The 14902-nt window shown below is 43.7% G+C and overlaps 1 protein-coding gene across 2 annotated transcripts in view; it reads left to right on the top strand.

The window, feature by feature from the left end:
• The window catches only part of RAD51D (RAD51 paralog D), an 81057-nt gene extending 70365 nt beyond the window's left edge, over positions 1–10692 (top strand). For both annotated transcript variants that reach the window (XM_075334180.1, XM_075334179.1), the window contains exons 10-11: positions 5788–5946; positions 8796–10692. In XM_075334180.1, coding sequence (XP_075190295.1) covers positions 5788–5946; positions 8796–8876 — 240 coding nt within the window. In that variant the 3' untranslated portion in view covers positions 8877–10692. The remainder of the gene's footprint in view (positions 1–5787; positions 5947–8795) is intronic.
• Positions 10693–14902: the final 4210 nt, after the last annotated feature.

Raw genomic sequence — 14902 nt, 5'->3', positions numbered from 1 at the left:
GCTATCATTATAGCTTATTAAAAACAGAGCACGAGGTTGTCATGCAGAGGTGCTGCACATAGATTTGCAGTAGTGTGAATTGACAAAAGTACAATAGCCACGTTTAGGATACAACTAGGTACAGTGAGTGTTTGCTAGTATAATGGCTGAGTTTAAAAAAGTTTGAGTGTGCAATGCAGGCAGATGTCCTGCAAATAACGTTCCAATACTGTGAATTGACAAAAGTACAATAGCCACGTTTAGGATACAACTAGGTACAGTGAGTGTTTGCTAGTATAATGGCTGAGTTTAAAAAAGTTTGAGTGTGCAATGCAGGCAGACGTCCTGCAAATAACGTTCCAATACTGTGAATTGACAAAAGTACAATAGCCACGTTTAGGATACAACTAGGTACAGTGAGTGTTTGCTAGTATAATGGCTGAGTTTAAAAAAGTTTGAGTGTGCAATGCAGGCAGACGTGCTGCAAATAACGTTCCAATACTGTGAATTGACAAAAGTACAATAGCCACGTTTAGGATACAACTAGGTACAGTGAGTGTTTGCTAGTATAATGGCTGAGTTTAAAAAAGTTTGAGTGTGCAATGCAGGCAGACGTCCTGCAAATAACGTTCCAATACTGTGAATTGACAAAAGTACAATAGCCACGTTTAGGATACAACTAGGTACAGTGAGTGTTTGCTAGTATAATGGCTGAGTTTAAAAAAGTTTGAGTGTGCAATGCAGGCAGATGTCCTGCAAATAACGTTCCAATACTGTGAATTGACAAAAGTACAATAGCCACGTTTAGGATACAACTAGGTACAGTGAGTGTTTGCTAGTATAATGGCTGAGTTTAAAAAAGTTTGAGTGTGCAATGCAGGCAGATGTCATGCAAATAACGTTCCAATACTGTGAATTGACAAAAGTCCAATAGCCACGTATAGGATGCCACTAGGTACACAGAGTGTTTGCTAGTATAATGGCTTCGTTATAATTAGTTGGAGTGTGCAACGCAGGCAGATGCGCTCTGCAAATGTCTTGGCACTAGTGGGACTATAGCAAAGTCCAATAGCCACGTATAGGATGCCACTAGGTACACTGAGTGTTTGCTAGTAAAATTGCTTAGTTTAAAAAAGTTGTAGTGTGCAATGCAGGCAGACGTGCTCTGCAAATGTCTTTGCACTAGTGGGACTATAGCAAAGTCCAATAGCCACGTATAGGATGCCACTAGGTACACTGAGTGTTTGCTAGTAAAATTGCTTAGTTTAAAAAAGTTGTAGTGTGCAATGCAGGCAGACGTGCTCTGCTAATGTCTTTGCACTAGTGGGACTATAGCAAAGTCCAATAGCCACGTATAGGATGCCACTAGGTACACTGAGTGTTTGCTAGTATAATGGCTTCGTTATAATTAGTTGGAGTGTGCAACGCAGGCAGATGCGCTCTGCAAATGTCTTGGCACTAGTGGGACTATAGCAAAGTCCAATAGCCACGTATAGGATGCCACTAGGTACACTGAGTGTTTGCTAGTAAAATTGCTTAGTTTAAAAAAGTTGTAGTGTGCAATGCAGGCAGACGTGCTCTGCAAATGTCTTTGCACTAGTGGGACTATAGCAAAGTCCAATAGCCACGTATAGGATGCCACTAGGTACACTGAGTGTTTGCTAGTAAAATTGCTTAGTTTAAAAAAGTTGTAGTGTGCAATGCAGGCAGACGTGCTCTGCAAATGTCTTTGCACTAGTGGGACTATAGCAAAGTCCAATAGCCACGTTTAGGATGCCACTAGGTACACTGAGTGTTTGCTAGTATAATGGCTTACTTAGAATGAGTTGGAGTGTGCAGAGGACAAGAGGGTACAGTGGCAGGATTGTGGTGCTCTGGGTAGAGGAATGGAAGCCTGCCTTTCTATTCCCTCCTAATGGTGAAATGCAGGGAGGAAATCCCTGACCTGGGCTACACAGACGCTGTTGCTGTTTGCAGGACCTGTCACTTATGGCTCTCTGACCCTGCCGCTTTGAGCCCTTAAAAGGACTGCTAGAATGTGCTCTCCCTAAGCTGTCTAACGCTGTGTATGCAGCGCATACAGCTGTATCGGCTATAGGACTCAGGAGGACGGAGCTGCGACACTGATGTCTGACACCAAAGACGCAGAAGGCAGATAATGGCGTTCGTGAAGAAAATGTCCGGTTTTATAATGCAGGGACATGTGACATGCAGATCCTATCACACATGCCGTTGCTTCTCTGGCTCAAAGTCCACTTAGGTGTGTGTGTGTCTGTGATTGGCTGACATGCTGGCCCGCCCCACAAGACGCGCGCGCTTAGGGAAGGAAGACAAGAAAAAAAAAAAAAAAATGGTGATCGCCATTATAGAAACAGCAGTGATCTGAAGGCGCTGTTCACGCACACTATACACTGAAATGTGATAATAGTTTGATTCACAGAGTGACTTACACTATTACAGCAGAAACCAAGCTAGGATTTAGCTGTTTTTTGGCTGCTAGAACCGTTCTCGAACGTTTCTAGAACTATCGAGCTTTTGCAAAAAGCTCGAGTTCTAGTTCGATCTAGAACATGCCCCAAAATCACTCGAGCCGCGAACTGGAGAACCACGAACCACGAACCGCGCTCAACTCTAGTCATGAGAGTGTAGTGCAATGTTTCCCTCGCACCCATAGACTTGTAAGGGTTCGAGTGAAAACGGATCGGATTCCACCCACAGCATGCTACTATTGTTTTCTTGGTTTGATTAGGGCTGAGAAAACAATCACACATTGGACCGACCCCACAGAGTAACATGGGTCCGAGTGGAATGCGATTTTTATTTATTTTTTTTAATCGCATTCCACTCGGACCGTTTAACTCGCGTTTTATACTAGGCCTTAAAACACCACTCCAGCGTTTCTTTTCTACTGTACCGCTGGTTTCGTGCTTTAACTGTGAGCAGATCGGATTTAAATTGTTGCGCTCTAACAATAATAATCAAATCTTGAAACCTTTTGCTACCTATTGTAAGATTCCCACCTGTATATTCAAGCTATATGTAACCTTTTAACTGGTAGTATGTCCTACAAAGTTTGGACACACCTTCTCATTCAAAGAGTTTTCTTTATTTTCATGACTCTGAAAATTATAGATTCACATTGAAGGCAACAAAACTATGAATTAACACATGTGGAATGAAATACTTAACAAACAAGTGTGAAACAACTGAAAATATGTCTTATATTCTAGGTTCTTCAAAGTAGCCACCTTTTGCTTTGATTACTGCTTTGCACACTCTTGGCATTTTCTTGATGAGCTTCAAGAGGTAGTCACCGGAATTGGTTTTCCAACAGTCTTGAAGGAGTTCCCAGAGATGCTTAGCACTTGTTGGCCCTTTTGCCTTCACTCTGCGGTCCAGCTCACCCCAAACCATCTCGATTGTGTTCAGGTCTGGTGACTGTGTTGAGCTTCAAGAGGTAGTCACCGGAAATGGTTTTCACTTCACAGGTGTGCCCCGTCAGGTTTAATAAGTGGGATTTCTTATAAATGGGGTTGGGACCATCAATTGTGTTGTGCAGAAGTCTAGTGGATACACAGCTGATAGTCCTACTGAATAGACTTAAAATTTGTATTATGGCAAGAAAAAAGCAACTAAGTAAAGAAAAAAAACGAGTGGCCATCATTACTTTAAGAAATGAAGGTCAGTCAGTCCGAAAAATTAGGAAAACTTTGAAAGTGTCCCCAAGTGCAGTGGCAAAAACCATCAAACGCTACAAAGAAACTGGCTCACATGAGGACCGCCCCAGGAATGGAAGACCAAGAGGTCACCTCTGCTGCGCAAGATAAGTTTATCCGGGTCACCAGTCTCAGAAATCGCAGGTTTACCGCAGCTCTGATTAGAGACCAGGTCAATGCCACACAAAGTTCTAGTAGCAGACACATCTCTAGAACAACTGTCATGAGGAGACTTTGTGCAGCAGGCCTTCATGGTAAAATAGCTGCTAGGAAACCACTGCTAAGGATAGGCAAAAAGCAGAAGAGACTTGTTTGGGCTAAAGAACACAGGGAATGGACATTAGAGCAATGGAAATCTGTGCTTTGGTCTGATGAGTTCAAATTTGAGATCTTTGGATCCAACCACTGTGTCTTTGTGCGACGCAGAAAAGGGGAACAGATAGACTCTACATGCCTGGTTCCCACCGTGAACCATGGAGGAGGAGGTGTGATGGCGTGGGGGTGCTTTGCAGGGGACACTGTTGGGGATTTATTCAAAATTGAAGGCATACTGAACTAGTATGGCTACCACAGCATCTTGCAGCGGCACGCTACATCCGGTTTGCGTTTAGTTGGATCACCATTTAATTTTTAACAGAACAATGACCTCAAACACACCTCCAGGCTGTGCAAGGGCTATTTGCCTAAGAAGGAGAGTGATGGTGTGCTATGCCAGATGACCTGGCCTCCACATTCATCAGACCTGAACCCAATCGAGATGGTTTAGGGTGAGTTGGACCGCATAGTGAAGGCAAAAGGGCCAACAAGTGCTAAGCATCTCTGGGAACTCCTTCAAGACTGTTGGAAGACCATTTCCGTTGACTACCTCTTGAAGCTCATCAAGAGAATGCCAAGAGTGTGCAAAGCAGTAATCAAAGCAAAAAGTGGCTACTTTGAAGAACCTAGAATATAAGACCTATTATCAGTTGTTTCACACTTTTTTGTTAAGTATTTCATTCCACATGTGTTAATTCATAGTTTTGATGCCTTCAATGTGAATCTACAATTTTCAAAGTCATAAAATAAAGAAAACTCTTTGAATGAGAAGGTGTGTCCAAACTTTTGGTCTATACTGTACTTATGTATCGCCATCATCCTTATATATATATATATATGATCCCCATCCCATGACCCCCCATCCTGGTACATATGATCCCAATCTTGATCTATATGGCCTTCATTCATGTATATATGTTCCTCATCTTGGTATATCTGATCCCCATCCTGGTATATATGTTCCTCATCTTGGGCCCATTCTGGTATACTGTATATGTCCCTCATTTTTGTATATATAATCTCCATCCTTGTGTATATGACCCCCATCCTGATATATATGATCCTCCTACTGGTATATATGACCCCCATCCTGAAACAGTATTTCACAAAAGTGACTACACTCCTCACATTTTTGTAAATTATTTTACCTTTTCATGGGACAGCACTGAACATATGATGCTATGATGTAAAGTAGTCTGTGTACAGTTTGTATACAGTGTAAATTTGGTGTCTCCTCTAAATAACTCAAGACCTATGTGAAAGGCACATGTTAGCTGATTAAATCCGCCATGTGCTGGGAAAGATGGGGGTTCAAAAGCCATGAAGGGGTTAAAAGTTGAAACTATCAAAACTTAAAACAAAAAAAGGTAACGTATATTTTAGTTTTTTTGTTTAATGGTATAAAATATGAAAAATTATTTCATGGTTGAAAGAAATGTTTTTGTGCTGACACATTTCCTTTCAGAACTCTGGGCCATAGAGAGCTGATGCCATCATTTGCTTGCATTTACCAAACTGACAACGTTTGCGGAAAATTTTAATTCGGGAAGCACCTTGGAGCTCTTACTATGGCAAATTGGTGAAACCATATGATATGGCTGTGCATTGACAACCCACACCTACCACAGTGGCCAATGTCTGAACGACTTTCCAGTAAAACTTTCAGTCAATGGCCTCTGTGGGTCGGCGAAGTTTGCAATCCACACCATCTTGTTTCACTTTTATGGTGGGGTCAATCTGATGTTCACTTGTGATTAGTGTCAATTGGGCTTTCCAGGTAACTAACCACATTATCAAAGACGGATCAACTGGTTTTCGGCCTGCATTGGGACGCTCATGGAGCTTTGTACCTAGTACCAGAATTCAGATACGCCGAGATGAGAGAAACAAGCAGAATGAAAATCGTTTATTGTCATTGGTGAAATCTTCTCGACAGGTGGGAGGATTAAATATTGATATTTGTGTCGAAAAAGGAGAAAAGTTCAGGGCACTGCCCCAACACCAAAAAACTTTCAGAACATCCTATACTGGGCCGAAAAAGGTGCACATGCTCTGCGGTGCCATTGATGTGAATAAACATGTGAACATCAGAGCAATAAAAAAGGAAAAAACATCAGGCACTCACCAGTTGCTGCTTGTGCAAGTTTTGTTGTTTTATTCGTGCAGGTTACAAGTGCATGGAGTGGAGGGGAGGGAGTGGACGCTACACACGTCCAAAGACGACGGCGGCCGTTTCGCACCTGTCTGGTGCTTCAGCTGGTCTGCTGACCAGCTGAAGCACCAGACAGGTGCGAAACGGCCGCCGTCGTCTTTGGACGTGTGTAGCGTCCACTCCCTCCCCTCCACTCCATGCACTTGTAACCTGCACGAATAAAACAACAAAACTTGCACAAGCAGCAACTGGTGAGTGCCTGATGTTTTTTCCTTTTTTATTGCATTGATATTTGTGTGTTTTGTGTGATCAACTATCACCATGTTAGTATCATATGTTTAGTACTGAGGTGAGCAGATGGTATGGGGGGTATGTTCTGCAGTACTTTTCAGTTTTTACTTAATTGTGAGAGAATTCGGTATGGGCCTTTTTTAAAAAAAAATTTAACTTTTGACATTTTTACGCGGAGCTGAGGTGGGACAGGGCACAGCGGCTGCTTGACACCATAGCTTGTCTAATTCATTAAGACTTGTGGTGTTCTACAAGCCAGAAATCTCACTCTACTCCCTGACTACCGTAACATTTCTGGCATAGCCAAGGAGGCACACGTCACTCGTCAGACGCTCCACTTGCATAAAGAGGCATACAACTCTTTATGAATCAGAAGTGTCTGACTCCACCATGCCCCTTCCTCAAGAGTGGAGAAAAAAAATGCCAGTTTGGATGAATCTGGGCTTAGGCTAGCTAAAGAGAAAATATACCAAAATTAAAACTATGCTATTGCATTTCATCTGGATGTGGTGATTATCGTATAGTGACATTCCACATTATAATGTATGTACGGGCAGTAAATAAGTGTGGTCATTTCCAAGGAAGAGGATTTTTGACTGTATTATATATTTGACTGTTTTTTATATATACAGTCATATGGAAAAGTTTGGGCACCCCTATTAATGTTAACCTTTTTTCTTTATAACAATTTTGGTTTTTGCAACAGCTATTTCAGTTTCATATATCTAATAACTGATGGACTGAGTAATATTTCTGGATTGAAATGAGGTTTATTGTACTAACAGAAAATGTGCAATCCGCATTTAAACAAAATTTGACCGGTGCAAAAGTATGGGCACCTCAACATAAAAGTGACATTAATATTTTGTAGATCCTCCTTTTGCAAAAATAACAGTCTCTAGTCGCTTCTTGTAGCTTTTAATGAGTTCCTGGATCCTGGATGAAGGTATATTTGACCATTCCTGTTTACAAAACAATTCCAGTTCAGTTAAGTTTGATGGTCGCCGAGCATGGACAGCCCGCTTCAAATCATCCCACAGATTTTCAATGATATTCAGGTCTGGGGACTGGGATGTCCATTCCAGAACATTGTAATTGTTTCTCTGCATGAATGCCTGAGTAGATTTGGAGCGGTGTTTTGGATCATTGTCTTGCTGAAATATCCATCCCCTGCGTAACTTCAACTTCGTCACTGATTCTTGCACATTATTGTCAAGAATCTGCTGATACTGAGTTGAATCCATGCGACCCTCAACTTTAACAAGATTCCCGGTGCCGGCATTGGCCACACAGCCCCAAAGCATGATGGAACCTCCACCAAATTTTACTGTGGGTAGCAAGTGCTTTTCTTGTAATACCGTGGTTTTTTTGCCTCCATGCATAACGCCTTTTTGTATGGCCAAACAACTCAATCTTTGTTTCATCAGTCCACAGGACCTTCTTCCAAAATGTAACTGGCTTGTCCAAATGTGCTTTTGCATACCTCAGGTGACTCTGTTTGTGGCGTGCTTGCAGAAACGGCTTCTTTTGCATCACTTTCCCATACAGCTTTTCCTTGTGCAACGTGTACTGTATTGTTGACCGATGCACATTGACACCATCTGCAGCAAGATGATGCTGTAGGTCTTTGGAGGTGGTCTGTGGATTGTCCTTGACTGTTCTCACCATTCTTCTTCTCTGCCTTTCTGATATTTTTCTTGGCCTGCCACTTCTGGGCTTAACAAGAACTGTACCTGTGTTCTTCCATTTCCTTACTATGTTTCTCACAGTGGAAACTGACAGTTTAAATGTCTGAGACAACTTTATGTATCCTTCCCCTGAACAACTATGTTGATTAATCTTTGTTTTCAGATCATTTGAGAGTTGTTTTGAGGAGCCCATGATGCCACTCTTCATAGGAGATTCAAATAGGAGAACAACTTGCAAGTGGCCACCTTAAATACCTTTTCTCATGATTGGATACACCTGCCTATGAAGTTCAAAGCTCAATGAGGTTACAAAACCAATTTAGTGCTTTAGTAAGTCAGTAAAAATTAGTTAGGAGTGTTAAAGTCAAGAAATTGATAAGGGTGCCCATACTTTTGCATCGGTCAAATTTTGTTTAAATGCGGATTGCACATTTTCTGTTAGTACAATAAACCTCATTTCAATCCAGAAATATTACTCAGTCCATCAGTTATTAGATATGACACAGAAATAGCTGTTGCAAAAACCCAAATTGTCATAAAGAAAAAAGGTTAACATTAATAGGGGTGCCCAAACTTTTTCATATGACTGTATACTGTATATTTTATATAATATAATGTATGTGTGTGTAACCTAATACGTTTCTTGCTTTTCAGCCCACTAATTTACAGGTGGAAGTTGAAGTTGGACATTATGGAATATTAGAGGAGAACGTGGGCGCAACTTCTGGATTGTAAATTCAACAGGACTTTCCAATGAAACTATCTGAAGCACTTATATGGAGAAATGACATGGAAATCTTTTGTTTTGTGGGACTCATTTTTAATTTGTATCCTCTTTCATTGTTTCATCTGACTGTAGGAACACCTCTATGTAATCGTTGATTGAGTATTTGATACCACTAGACATGCTGTGCAGCCTTTTATACAAAGTGTTGTGGAATTTGGGACCACCAGGAGTTAAATACTCATATATTAGTTACAGTACATATTTCAGTGAGCATGGTGTTCAGCTAGTCTTGACTTGAGGACCCTTCTAATAAAGTTCATTCTACATATGACTATTTCAGAAAGTCTACAGCTGCTCCTCAGTCTCTTAACTCACCGTACCATGCTAATATCCTGAAAAATGTTATAGAAGAGAATTTTTTAGAGAATGTTTTCTTCACTCCTGTCTATAGCTGTGTTGACGTGCAGATATCTGACCAGTTTTAACCCCTTCAGCCCCAAGCCTATTTTGACCCTAAAGACCAGGCCATTTTTTGCAATTCTGACCAGTGTCACTTTATGAGGTTATAACTCTGGAACGCTTCAGCGGATCCCGGTGATTCTGAGATTGTTTTTTCGTGACATATTGGGCTTCATGTTAGTGGTAAATTTAGGCCGATATTTTTTGCATTTCTTTGTGAAAAAAACGGAAATTTCGCGAAAATTTTGAAAATTTTTTAATTTTCAAACTTTGAATTTTTATGCTCTAAAACCAACGAGACATATGACACAAAATAATTAATAAATAACATTTCCCACATGTCTATTTTACATCAGAACAATTTTGGGAAAAAAAAAAAAATTTAAGGAAGTTATAGGGGTTTAAAGTTTATGAGCAATTTCTCATTTTTACAACAAAATTTAAAAAGCCACTTTTTTTAGGGACCACATCACATTTGAAGCAATTTTGAAAGGTCTACATGACACAGAACACCCAAAAGTGACACCATTCCAAAAACGGCACCCCTCAGGCTACTCAAAACCACATTCAAGAAGGTTAGTAACCCTTCAGGTGCTTCCCAGTAACTAAAGCAATGTGGAAGGAAAAAATGAACATTTTACTTTTTGCAACAAAAATGTTAATTTAGCCTCAAATATTGCATATTCACAAGGGTAGAAGGATTAAATGAACCCCCAAAATTTGTTGGGCAATTTCTACTGAACACGCAGATACCTCATATGTGGCGAAAAACCACTGTTTGGGCGCACGGCAGGACTCGGAAGGGAAGGAGCGCCATTTGACTTTTTTGAACAGAAAATTAGCTGGAATCGTTAGCCGCACCATGTTGCGTTTGGAGAGCCCCTGAGGTGCCGAAACAGTGGAGCTCCCCCACATGTGACCCCATTTTGGAAACTAGACCCCTCATGGAATTTATCTAGATGTTTATTGAGCACTTTGAGCCTCTGGGGGCTTCACAAAAGTTAATAGAGTTGAGCTGTGAAAATAAAAAAAAATTTTTTTACCACAAAATTGTTACTTCAACCAGGTAGCTTTTTTTTTCACAAGGGTATCAGGAAAAATTGCACCATAAAATGTATTGTGCAATTTCTCCTGAGTACACAGACACCTCATATGTGGTGGAAATAAAATGTTTGGGCGCACAGCAGGGCTCGGAAGGCAAGGAGCGTCATTTGACGTTTCAAACGCAAAATTGTCTGGGATAATTAGCGTATTCCATGTTGCGTTTGGAGACCCCCTGAGGTGCCGAAACAGTGGAGCTCCCCCACATGTGACCCCATTTTGGAAACTAGACCCCCATGGCATAGAAAAAAAAACCCAGCGGAAGATGGGGGGGGGGGCGGCAGATGGGGCGGCAGCAGATGGGGGGGGCAGTGGCATCTAAAGGAAGCATCTGTGATTGTGAGACGGCGGCTGGGATAGGGTGGGGGCGGATGGGAGAGGGCACAGTGGATGCAGGAGCGGCAGAGGATGGGGGGAGGGAGCGGGTGGGGGGGATGGGTGGGAAGGGGAGTGGGAGGTGAGATTGGGGATAGTTACCCTACAGGATGGATCTAGGCAGCTGGATCACAGGAGATGAAGGAGGCAGCAGATCGGGGAGGGTGAGAGGTGGGGGAGGGAGCGCAGCGCAGATCACGGAGGAGACAGGTGAGCAGAGCACAGATCACGGAGGAGACAGGTGAGCAGAGCACAGATCACGGGGGTGAGAGGTGAGGGAGAGCGGACAGCAGATCACGGGGGTGACAGGTGAGGGAGCACAGATCACGGGGTGACAGGTGAGGGAGCACAGATCACGGGGGTGAGAGGTGAGAGAGCGCAGATTACGGGGGAGACAGGTGAGCAGAGCGCAGATCACGGGGGTGAGAGGTGGAGGGAGAGTGGACAGCAGATCACGGGGGTGACAGGGGAGGGAGCGCACATCACGGCGGTGACAGGGAGGGAGCGCACATCACGGCGGTGACAGGGGAGGGAGCGCACATCACGGCGGTGACAGGGGAGGGAGCGCACATCACGTCGGTGACAGGGGAGGGAGCGCACATCACGGCGGTGACAGGGGAGGGAGCGCACATCACGGCGGTGACAGGGGAGGGAGCGCACATCACGGCGGTGACAGGGGAGGGAGCGCACATCACGGCGGTGACAGGGGAGGGAGCGCACATCACGGCGGTGACAGGGGAGGGGGCGGGTAGCTGACCACGGGGATGAGAGGTGGGGGGAGCGTGCAGCACATCACGTAGGGGAGGGGGCGAGCAGCACATCACGGAGGGGAGGGGGCGAGCAGCACATCACGGAGGGGAGGGGGCGAGCAGCACATCACGTAGGGGAGGGGGCGAGCAGCACATCACGTAGGGGAGGGGGCGAGCAGCACATCACGGAGGGGAGGGGGCGAGCAGCACATCACGGAGGGGAGGGGGCGAGCAGCACATCACGGAGGGGAGGGGGCGAGCAGCACATCACGGAGGGGAGGGGGCGGGCACCGATCACGAGGGGGAGGGGCCGGGCAGCAGATCGGAGGGAGCGGTGGCACTATGACAGATGGAGGAGGACAGGGTGCACGATCCCTGTCCTCCTCCATCTGTCATAGTGCCACCGCTCCCTCCGATCTGCTGCACGGAGGTGAGGGGCCGGGCAGCAGATTGGGTGGAGCGGTGGCACTGTGGCAGATGGAGGGCGGCGGAGGCAGCGGATCGGGAGGTGTGGGGGTGAGGGTGCGGGCAGGAGATCGGGGAGACAGGTGGCAGATCGCAGAGGGCAGCGGCGGCGGCGGATCGGGACGCTTTTCGTACAGTGCAATGGCAGCGCAGCAACTTCCGGGTCCCATGCTCCGGTCTCATAACAGCATGGGACCGGAGCTTGTCGCCCTGCCATTGCACTGTGTACACTCACTGTGCTCAGTGTGCTGGCGTGCTGCAGGGACAAGTGAAGCTGATGGGGGCGGTCACCGGCAACAGGTCCACTGTGATTGGAGAAATCGGTCACAAGGCCGATCTCTCCAATCAGAGCATTGGAGCTGGGGGGAGGGTGATCCAGTGAGGTCACCCAGCTCCAGCCAATGGCCAGTGCTACAGCTGCACTGGCCAGGGCTGGATTTCAATGTTTCAGTCATTTTAAATGGCTGGAACATTACAGTGGCTGTGATTGGTTGAGCGGCGTTCGTCAGCCAATCACAGCCTCCGTAGGTCCGGGGAGGAGGCACCACCCCTCCTAAGGTCAGGAACAGGTCCCCTCCTCCCCGAATCTGCGGTTTTTGTTAACATATTGCAGTCACCGGAGGCTCCGGTGCCGCGATTCCGCCATGACGGAAAGATCCGTCCTTGGTCGTTAAGGCCCAGGGCACAAGGACGGATCTTTCCGTCCATGGTCGTGAAGGGGTTAAAGATTATAAAATTGGTCTGCGTTAGCCATTTACACCAACATATATTTTTGTCTTCATCATCTGTTGTATTTACCTTTAAAAAAAACACCCCACCATTTCTTATAATCAAATTGTCTTTCTGATATTAGTTTACTTTCTACTTGTGTTTAGCAGACAGATTTTCTAAGCCCATCAGATCAAATGAACATTAAGACACCCCAAGTTTGGCCTAATTAAATATTGGTCAGAAATTGGTCGGACTTCAGGAAATCTGCAAAGTGCTCCTGTGTTCTATGAGAGAGCCGCCTCTAAAATTTTCAACAATGTCTTATCTCTAGAGAACAAAAGGATTGCAACAGCAGAACCCCCCCAAATAAGTGACCTCTTTTCACTAAATATACCTCTCAATGAGTTAATCGAGGGGTGCAGTGATCATAAAAACAGCCCAGGTGTGTTACAGAATTTTATACCATTGGGCCGAGAAAAAAAATAATTACACTTTTACCACAAAAAAATTTAGTTTTAGGCCCAGATTTTACATTTTGACACTGGAAACTAAACAATCGCACCAAAATGTGTCACAGAATATCTGCTGAATGTGGCAATACTCCATATGTGGCTGTACAGTACTGCTTATCCACATGGTAAGACTTGCGAGGGAGGGAAAGCATGCTATTTGGCCTTGGAGCACATATAGGATAGGATAGTTTACGGACTCCTTATACAGAGCCCCTAAATGCCAAAAGAGCAGAATCTCCCCTCAAATGTCCACATTTTGGAATTTATCCACAGGTGTAGTGACTATTTTGACTCTGTGGGTGTTTTTCAGAAACAAGCCGAAATGGATGTTGCTGAGTAAAAATTGCAAATCTACCATTGTAGTGCTCGTACATTGTAGTGCCCAGTATGTTGTAATAACCGTACATTGTGCACAGCTTGTGCTTTTAGGGACACACATCCCATAAATTAAGCGGGCCCTCCTCACTACAGAAATGGAAAACATGTAGATGCTAGGTGTGGTTTAGTCAAATTGTGGGGCTCAGAAGGCAGGGGGGCATTTGGATTTGGGTGTGCAGAATTTCCTGGATTTCTTTTTGTGGAAGCCATGGTGCTTTTCCAGAGGCTTTGGGTTACCAGTAATGTGGAAGCCCTCTATATTTCCATGGACAGATGACGAACCTGAGGTGGTAATTGTTTTGGGGGTTTTTTTGTGCAATAAGTTGAAGTTTTTATTGGGAACATTTTACATGATACTTTGGATCACATTTATCCTTTGCTCTACACTGAGCACTTACTTTGGGGTCTAAAACTTGGAATGCACAGAAATGCATAAAACTGTGGCCGACCACGCTTTTTTGACCTCTTAAACGGACACCGCTGGATTTATTTGCCAGAGAGAGTCTACAGTGTTTCCATCTGCCTCAATATAGTGAATGTTCAGTCAAAAGTTTCATCTAAATCACCTTTTTTAGATATTTACACGTAAACCCTGGTGTAAGCGCTTAGCATAGAGCTAATAAAAAAAAAGCCACAGCAGGTCAAGAATTTATTTTATTTATTGTTTATGCCATTCACTGTGCCGTATAAGTGATAAGACTGTTTTATTCTTCGAGGAGGTGCGATTACAGTGATACCAGGTTTATACTGGATTTTTATATTGTGCTACCATCACACACTAAAACAAAGCTTTAAAAAACTTTTGCAGAGCTATAATTTTTAAATATTTCATCTGCCAGTCATGCAAAGGCTTCTTTTTATATGAGGAGTTGACGTTTTTATTGATAACATTTTCGGACACAACATTTTTGATTGCTTTTTTTATTCTGACTTTTTGGTAGGTGGAATGAACAAAAACTAGCAATTAAGAATTTATTTTTTTTATGTTCACTGTTTGGTAAAAGTGATAAGGCTGTATTCCTCAGATCAGTACAATTACAGTGATACCACATTTATGTGGGTTTTTATGTTTTGTCTTCTTCACAATAAAAACAATTTTATAGAACAAAAATTGATTTTGCATCACTATATTCCGACAGCCATAGCTTTTTTAGTTTTCAGCTGATGAAGTAAGGTGGCTTTTGTGGCACGAGAAGACCTTTTCAGAGATGCCATATTTATTTAGATTTTATCTCGTTTTATTCATTTTTTTTGCAAGCAGTTTGATGAAAGGCCTACTGTCTT

This window comes from Anomaloglossus baeobatrachus, chromosome 2 (assembly GCF_048569485.1).
Source record: "Anomaloglossus baeobatrachus isolate aAnoBae1 chromosome 2, aAnoBae1.hap1, whole genome shotgun sequence".
NCBI classification, from domain to species: Eukaryota; Metazoa; Chordata; class Amphibia; order Anura; family Aromobatidae; genus Anomaloglossus; species Anomaloglossus baeobatrachus.
Note: the sequence above shows the minus strand (reverse complement) of the source record. Positions and strands in the feature narration are given on the sequence as shown.